Source organism: Mauremys reevesii, linkage group 11 (assembly GCF_016161935.1).
Source record: "Mauremys reevesii isolate NIE-2019 linkage group 11, ASM1616193v1, whole genome shotgun sequence".
Taxonomy (NCBI): Eukaryota; Metazoa; Chordata; order Testudines; family Geoemydidae; genus Mauremys; species Mauremys reevesii.
The window spans coordinates 4,959,326-4,968,562 of record NC_052633.1 but is presented as its reverse complement, the minus strand read 5'-3'; the positions used below and the strand labels follow the sequence as shown (position 1 = coordinate 4,968,562).

Here is a 9,237-nt window from a genome sequence, read left to right as displayed (position 1 = left end):
CTCCTGCTGGGAGACACAGCTGGTCGGGGGGCGGGGGGGAGGTATGCAGCAGCTGGGGGAAGCCGGGCAGGCCAAGCTTCAGAGCAGAGCATGGGCCCTGCCCCTGGTGCCATGGTAACCCCGCCTAAGGTGCAGCTTTTTTGAAAATGTGCTGAGGGGAAGGAGCTGCTTCCCCTGCACCCCACTAGCTACGTTACTGCTGAAGACCCAGTCGTACAGTCCTTACACTGACAAAACTCCCCCAGACTTCAGTGGAGCTTTGAGTAATGATGTTAGGACTGGCCCAAATGGGATTATAGATATTAGCACAAGAATGATACTGAGAGTTTTTTAATGGTATGGAATATATCCTTGGGTCTGCAGCATTCCCGTTCTTCCTTTTAGAATGGCAGCAATGTGGCTATGCCATAAACCATTAGCCAACATAAATACAAGATATATTGGGGGAGGGGGGTGGCAAAATATTTTGAAATAGAACTAAATTATGTTTTGATGCAGATCAGGATTTTTCTGCAGGCACAACAATAGTTGAAAAGAAGACATGACCCCAAGGCGATGTGTTTCAGCAACTCACTAGTTATGCTAAGGATCAACCGAAATTGACATTCTGAGATCCCTCCCCCTCTGGAGTTGGGCAGCTCCTGCTACTGACATTTCCTCCTCATCTTAACTCCCTCTCCCGTGCCTTCTTCCACAGAAACTCAGGGACAGAGTAGAAAATTAGAAAAAATTCCCAACTAAGATAAAAATTCCTTGCTGCCGCTCCTGGCCTCTGTCTCCTTCAGTTTCTCCCTCCCGTCCTTTCCATAAGTAATAAATGGTAAATCTGAAACTAGCAAGATGAAGTTAGCAAACTTTTTGTTCACTTTCTTGCTTCAAGTCTGTTTCCTATGGAGCGGGGCACTGGCTCAACAGACAGAAATAGTCAACAGAGTTGAAACCTTTCAAGGTAAGAATGTCACTTTGTGGTGTATTTTCTTTTCCTTTCCTGTGCGGATAGTTTCCTAGAATGTTAAAGGCGAGATCTGCCTTCAGATCTGTATGCCTTATACTGCTGAACAGATGTCTTGAGTTGTTTATACTGTTGTAACTTGAGGTTTGCCTGAACATTTAAAAAAAGATATATTTCAAATGTCTCTTGATTCCTTACACGTGTATTGAATATCTACCTGCTCCCTTTACCCACCTACACAGTTTATCCTGAAGCAATTTTTTCCCAGTTATCTTCACCTCTGTCCCATCTCATATGCTATCATTTTTGGTTGGTATTTAGCAAAGAAAGAGACTGAACACAACTAACATAGAGGATAATATTCTGGAATACTTCACAAATATTTGATGAGAATTTTATCAAAATCTGTAAAAATAATTTCTAGTTTTTTTCCTTTATTTGCAATAATCTTGTGTTCCTGTTGCAAAGAAAATTCCTTTGTCATAGGGACTTTTTAAAATTACTAGTCTTTAAATGGAAAATGTATACAAGATAAAATGTACCACTACATCTGGACATTATTTTAAATAGTATCTGTCTGATATTTCATTGTAATGAATTAATTCATTTCTAAATAGATATAGAGCTTAGAAGCCTGGGAAAACAATCTCTCCTTTTTAAAATCACAATACATGTAAAGATAAATACCAAGGTTTTTTTTATTGAATATATGTATATTTTCAATCCAACCTAGCACAAATTCCATGCAAGTATGAGTGTGTGTATATATTTATAATTCTGACACACTGAATTATTATTTGCAAGGTGTAAACTTTAACTTAGTGTAAAAATTTAACAGTGTAATAGAGATATAGACTGCACATGTACTGTAGAAAATGCATTGGCTGTATCTCTTGAATACACATGCTTCACCATGATGCATGGAAGACCCAATCCACCATGAAATATCTTGTAGCATAACTGGAAGATGCAGTAACACAGTGTTTAAAACCTGCTGTCTCTGTTTTTGAACAGATTGCCCCGTTGATCTGTTTTTCGTTCTGGATACATCAGAAAGTGTTGCTTTAAGGGTAAAGCCATTTGGAGACTTAGTTGCACAGGTGAAAACATTTACCAACCGGTTCATTGACAAGCTAACAGACAGGTAAATGTATTGGAAGCTTTTCATTTTTTCTGCACTGCTTATTTTATTTACTTTTCCACGGGTGTTCACCAGAATAGAAAAAGTGACACCAGTAAGATTGGGACGCTGCTTGGGAATTTGTATTTGTTTTGCATTCAGGCTGTCAGCTGGTGATCACGGTGTGCATAAGAGAAATGTTATGTTTATGGCTACATAACAAATGAAAAGAAAATGTCTGTAGCAATGAAGAGTTTAATGATTTCATTCTGGGACCATTGGCTGGAGTTGCTAAATTGAGTGTTCTCCTGTCTGTAATGGGAGTTTTCTGCACTTCTCCATCCCTATCTGCAGGTGGCAGTATTCCTTCAACAATGCTTAGTGTAGCCCGGGTTTGCTGCCGGTGTGATTTGCTTTACGTTTTCCCGGGGATGGAGGCCTGTGGCGGGGACGGTCCTGTGGCTCTGCTGTCGTGTTTCACGGGCAGAATGATCATCTAGGATCATTTAAAAAAAAACCAACAACAGGGCTTAATCTGAGTGGTTGAAGTAACTGAGGCCTGTTCTTCAAATCAAAGCAGGGCCCTGGCCTATTCTCCGCCTTTGGTTTCACGCGCAGCCGCTTGCACCCTGCAGCGCCCGGTGATCGCACACCCTGCGAGGGGAGCGTGTGTGCGTGCTGGGCCCTCTCCGCAGGACGGGGGCAGCGCTGCCTCCCCAGCAGGTGCAGGGCTTCGGCACAGCACCGTGCACACGCCCAGCAAGGTGTGCAGCCCGGCTCCGCTGCAGGGAACGCCGGAGTGGGCTGGGGGTGAGCCTGGGATGGGCAGGCGCGGTCCCGCTCCCCCGACAGCATGTTGCTGGATGGGGCTGGCAGGAGCAGCTTGGTAACGGAGCCGCCTGTGGGGCCCATGGAGGAGAATCCCTATTAAACAGAGGCTTTTGCTAGCACGTTTCCTTGCAAAGCTTTTCCTCGTATCCCACAAACCAGCACAGCCCCTCGCTCTCATGGCGAGGGACACTGCAGCAAGCGGGGAGCTCCCAGGCTGCAGATCTGCTTGCCTCAGCCGTGGCCGCTGCTGCAAGCATAACTCCCATCCACCACCAGTGCGTGGAGAGCATGGCACAGCGGCCCCGCCCTGCCGCACCCTGGCAGCCTCTCCAGCACTTCTCAAGGGGGAGGAGCACAGGACGGAGGGCCCAGATGCTGCAAGTCATGTCTCTTCCCACTGGGGCGTGTCTGCCAAGCCCAAGACTAAGGTTTGAGGTGCTGGAACTGGGTGGAGGCCTGGCCTCCCACTTGGCCTCTTACTCCGGCCAGCGAGGACCTGCCTTCCTCACCCAACCCACCACGCCAGCTCGAGGAGACCTGCTGCAGTCAGGGGAAACCCTGTCACCCCAGAACCAAAGGGGATCCACTCCCGCCCCCATCCCAATAGCCCTACGTGGGAAAGGACCTGCTGCCCCCTTGCTCAGAAGCCCACAGGCCCAGGCTGCCCTGCTGGGGACAGGTCTGTGCCGGGAATTGTTAGAAACGTGTTAGCTCCCATCCCATTAAACACACATGGTACCTGGCGTGGGCGGACAGTGCTCACGAATAACACGGGCACTCCCTGGGGAGAACGGGGCCAGCATGTCCGGACACAGCACTTAGCAGTGACTCCAGGAGGGGTCGACTGGGACCGAGGCCCAGCGAGCCTCGATGAAGTGCTGGGGGTGAGGAATCTGGGTGGGGCGCGGTGGAGGGACTGACGGACTGGAGCGGGGAAGAATATGGACTGGATGGATTGTGGGGGGCGGGGAGGAGGTTTTGGGGACAGGGAATGTTACCTATGTTAGTGACTGCTGGAAAATATTCAAGGGAGCCCTTGTCTCAAAGCTGGCTCCCCAAATGGGGGCCTGAGGGCTGCCACATTGTTCGCTCCTTCCCACCTCATCCGCAGAGGTCCCCAGCACTGGGGAGAGCGGGTTCCCCTGTGTGTTCCCAGCCATCGTCCTCTGAAGGTCTGAGAGCCCCAGTTTCCATCCCCGTCTCCTTGGCAATCTCCGTACCTAAAGCCATGAGCAGGCTGGTGTCTGTAGCTGTGCTCCCACACCAGCCCACGGGCTCCGCGTTCCTCGCACTCCCTTGGGTGGCAGGAGGCCGGTGCAGCGTGGAGGGAAGAGGGCAGGAGAGGCAGTTTGGTTACAGGCTTTGCAAATGGCTGGGCTTGGATACAGGGCTGTCCCTGCAGCCTCCTTGTCCAGCTCTTTCTGGTGTAATGACTCTGCCTGATCAAAGGCTTCTCCTATTCTTGAGATGGGAGATCTCTCTCTGGGTCCTGGAAAGGGAGCCCCCAAGCTAAGGGTCCCCACTAAAACATAGGGCTGAAGGTCCCCACTAGATTAACCCTTGAGGCTCTGGTCCTGGGCGTATGGCAGTCCGATTTCCTCTCCCACAGGCCGTTCCCAGGGAGCATGAAGATGTTCAGCCAGTGCTGTGCATGACAATGCCCTGGTCGGAGAGAGTCCAGTGGAGGGCAACAAAAATGATTAGGGGGCTGGAGCACATGATTTACAAGCAGAGGCTGAGGGAACTGGGATTGTTTAGTCTGCAGAAGAGAAGAGTGAGGGGGGATTTGATAGCTGCTTTCAACTACCTGAAAGGGGGTTCCAAAGAGGATGGATCTAGACTGTTTTCAGTGGTGGCAGATGACAGAACAAGGAGCAATGGTCTCAAGTTGCAGTGGGGGAGGTCTAGGTTGGATATTAGGAAACACTATTTCACTAGTAGGGTGATGAAGCACTGGAATGGGTTACCTAGGGAGGTGGTGGAATCTCCTTCCTTAGAGGTTTTTAAGGTCAGGCTTGACAAAGCCCTGGCTGGGATGATTTAGTTGGGTTTGGTCCTGCTTTGAGCAGGGGGTTGGACTAGATGACCTCCTGAGGTCCCTTCCAGCCCTGACATTCTATGATTCTATGGTAGCTATTTGGACTCATTTCTCCCCACACCTGATTGCTCACTGCACCTCTACTGATCGCACACTGCATGGGAATAGGGTATTGTTTCTTTGCTAACCACCTCACCTCCTTTCTTATCTGCTTCCTTCACTGAGTCCTTGCAACCCCTGTAACCGCTTGGCTCCACTTACTGCTCGCTGGGTCACCTGATTCGCTGCACATCTGTTCATTAATGATGACCAGCCGTCCAGGTCTCTGGCCACACCCCTCTGCCATATCCTAGTGTCTGCTCCTCCCCCTACCCCCCTCTCCTTTATCTCTCCATGACCTCCCTCTCCTGGGTCACCACATCTGCCCCCCCACCCCTGTCCCTCCCTCTCAAACCTCACAGCAATCCCCTCCCGCCGCCCTCCACTCCAATTGGAACGCCCACTCCGGCTCCAACAGACCACTGCTGTTCACAGCTCCTTCGTCTCCTGTCTCTGCCCTGGGCCTGGACTGCCCTATGCTGCCCGTGCTGCTGCTCGTCTCCTTCCACGCACCCCTTCAGAGCATCATGGCAGGGGTGTCATGTCTTCTCCTGTCGTGCTTCTCCCACTTCCAATCTCTCCCCTGCTGCTCCTCCCCACTTCTCCTCCCCCTCCAGACTGCACTCTCCAACTCTTCTCTCCTTTCGCCCACCCAGCTCCCCAGCCTGTAGGGGAGGATGTCTGCCTGGCTGAGAGACTGGGCAGAGGTGCTCAGAGACAGACGCAGGGTGGTGCATGTGGATGCTGTGGGTGCACTAGGATGGGCTTTGTGGTGGGGCAGAGGGGCAGAGAAGGGTCCAGGAGCAGGTGGGAAGCTGGCTGGCTGATGCATGAGGGCAGGGGGGGCTGTCCGGAAGATAATGGAGCTTGGTTTAGGATTAGGAGGATCTGGCATTTAGAAGTAGCAGGGGAGGTGGTTGAGAAGTTTGTCCCTGTGGTGATGGGGGTTGATGTTCCTCTCTCTTCTCCTCCTAGACTCCCTTCCCCAGCCTTTCACCAGTGGACTGTTTTTGCCATGGCAGCTGGCCCAATGCAGCACACACTGGCAGCAGAACTGCATGGCGAGACCCTATATAAACAACGACACTCTGATTTCCAGTGACCCGGCCTTTTGCTAGTTCCTCAGCCGATCTCAGTAACAATGGCGTCTGTGTCAATGGGCCAGCACCCCCATCCCTTGTGCTCTGACATGGGCTCTCCCTGGCCACTCCATGTCAGGAGAGCTCTCACTGCATATGGAAAACCGCTTAGCCCCGCGTGCACTGCTTGACATGACAATTGTGATGGGACTTTGCCAGGAACTGCTGCCAGGATGCTGGAGAACTGGGGGTTACTTCAAGAGCCAACTTGGCTTCCAGGGTGCTGGAGGATGAGGACTCCTGCATCCTGCCGTGCATACAGCCAGCCAGTGGTGCGCACTGCCAGCCAATGCACCAAATGGCATGGTGGGCCAGGCACTGACACTCCCTGGCAGAGAGGGAGAGATTGGCCTCGTGGGGGGCAAGTAAAGATGGCCCCTGAAAGAGGGGTTTGCAATAATCAATGCCCAGATAGAGTTTTTCGGGGGAGCGGGTGGAGAGAGGGTGCTAGAGTTACAAAGAGGAAAAATGGAACAGGATGGGGAAACGGGAGAGCATTCAAACGTGACAGGCCATGTCAGCTTCCCGTCTGTGCAACCCCTTCTACTGAGACACACTCCTTGTCAGGCACAGCTGCACCTGTTGCCATAACAAGTGCCAGACGCTTTACGATCGCAGCATTCCCTCGTCCCCATATATTCACACACAACCCCCTATCTTCATACCCATGCATCTACTCTACCCTCTGTTCATACACATCTTCACACCCCTCTATCCACATACCTATGTATCTTCACAGCCATACATCCACACCCCTCTATTCACACACAGTTACATGCACCCGTAACGTCACACCCATGCATTTACGCCCATTTGCACAGAGAATTTTCTTTTCATTTAGAGTTGATACATGAGACACATTCAGCCTTAAAAACGTGCATAAGGAACTGATTCTACGCACAGGTTTATTCACAGATTATGAAGTCAAATGGTACCATTGTGACCATCTAGACATAGGACCTCCCTGAATTAGTTTCTGTTTGAACAACAGCAAATCTCCAACCCCTGATTTTAAAATCGCCAGTGATGGTGAGTGCAGCACATCTCTGAGTAAATTGCTGCAATGGTTAATTATCCTCACTGTTAAAAATTTACACCATGAAAGCCTCCACCTTCAACTTCTAGCCATTGGACCTTGTTGTACCTTTGGCTATGTCTACACTACCCGCCGGATCGGTGGGTAGCGATCTATCCAGCGGGTATGATTTATCATGTCTAGTCTAGACGAAATAAATCGACCCCCGAGCGCTCTCCCGTCAACTCCTGTACTCCAGCGCCGCGAGAGGCACAGGCAGAGTCAACGGGGGAGCGGCAGCAGTGGACTCATCATAGTGAAGACACCGCGGGGAGTAGGTCTAAGTACGTCAACTTCAGCAACGGTATTCATGTAGCTGAAGTTGCGTAACTTAGATCGATCCCCTCCCCCCGCCAGTGTAGACCAAGCCTTAGTCTGCTAGATTGAAGAGACTTCTCTTCTCAAACTTCTATTCGCCATGTTGATACTTATGGACTGTGATAAAGTCACCCTTAGTCTTCTCTTTACACTAAGCAGGTGAGCTCCTGGAGTGTCACCATAAAGCATGTTTTCTTGTCTTTTAATCTTTCATCGCCCCACATTGCACAAGACACAGACCTGAAGGAAAGACTTAGAGAGGCAGGACACTGACTAAGGCAGAGGCTGCACCATTACCAAGAATGTTGTTTGTAAGTCACTAGGATGCTGAAGTCAGGGCAATATTTAGATAGAGCTGAGAGAGCAGAAGGTCTGTACAGGGCCACTCCACTGCAAGAGAGACAAAGCCAGAGATGTGTGGGGATTGGGAGGGGGCCACGGCGGCAGTGAGGGGAGAGTACTGCAGGGGTGGGGGAAGCAGATACTGAAGGTGGGTGTCCCTGTTTGTCTCTCCAGGTATTACCGGTGTGACCGGAACTTGGTGTGGAATGCCGGAGCTCTGCATTACAGCGATGAGGTCGTGCTGATCAAAGGGCTCGACCGAATGCCGGCTGGACGAGATGACTTAAAGAGGAGAGTGTCTGGTGTGGACTACATCGGGAAAGGCACCTATACGGACTGCGCGATCAAGAGAGGGATTGAGGAGCTGCTCATCCGGTGAGTGAGAACAACGCCTCCCACACGGGGTCCAAGGAGCACAGAGGAGAGGGAAGGAGGTGGGCTGGGAGGAGCCTTCTCCTCGTTCTGGGACAGTCATTTTCTGCTGCCGGTTGGCACAGCAGAGCTTGGCAGCTCTGTGCCATGCTGGCACTTTGAAATGTTCTGGAGAGGTGCTATGGTCTGACTTCACCACCTCCACCAGGGCGCTTCCCCCTTCGCTTCTCTGGGCTTTTTGTTTGTGTTTATCTCCAAAACCACTGGTGATCCTCAGCCGGTCGAAATCTCATCAGCACTCTGACAATGGACACCCACTAAGGGTCTGCTCCCCATTACATTTAGCTGCACCTCAGCCTGGCTCCACTGCTTTGAGCATAATTTAGTAACTGCGTCCACAGTGGCCACAATCAGGTGGCTGTAGTTCTAAATGGGTGTAATTACAGGTGCAATTGATTGTGCCTGCAGTTAATTATGTGGAAAAATTGTACCTCTAATATTGACTAGAGCCTCTTTTTGCAAATGTTCATAAGAACGGCCATGCTGGGTCAGACCAATGGTCCAGCTAGCCCAGTATCCTGTCTACCGACAGTGGCCACTGCCAGGTGCTGCAGAGGGAATGAACAGAACAGGGAATCATTAAGTGATCCATCCCCTGTCGCCCGTTTCTAGCTTCTGGCAATTGGAGCTTTAGGGACACCCTGAACATGCAGTTGTGTCCCTGACCGTCTTGGCTAATAGTCTATCCTCCATCAACTTATCTAATTCTTTTTTTGGACCCAATAGTGTGACTGCCCAGATGTAGCCATAAAGGTGTGGCAAAGCTCATCACACAAGGCTCACCTCTCTGAATACTGACTAGAGAGCGAATGGGCCACTTCACCCTGAATGGAGCCTGAAATATGTGTTCACTACTGATGCTAAACAATCTGTTCCGCTTTGTATGTCGCT

At 50.6% G+C, this 9,237-nt stretch overlaps 1 protein-coding gene across 1 annotated transcript in view; it reads left to right on the top strand.

Moving 5' to 3' along the window:
* The first annotated feature begins 474 nt into the window (after positions 1–474).
* COL6A1 (collagen type VI alpha 1 chain) overlaps positions 475–9,237 on the top strand; it is a 67,404-nt gene continuing 58,641 nt past the window's right edge. Inside the window, exons 1-3 of the mRNA XM_039495052.1 lie at positions 475–949; positions 1,967–2,096; positions 8,089–8,289. Coding sequence (XP_039350986.1) covers positions 841–949; positions 1,967–2,096; positions 8,089–8,289 — 440 coding nt within the window. The 5' untranslated portion in view covers positions 475–840. The remainder of the gene's footprint in view (positions 950–1,966; positions 2,097–8,088; positions 8,290–9,237) is intronic.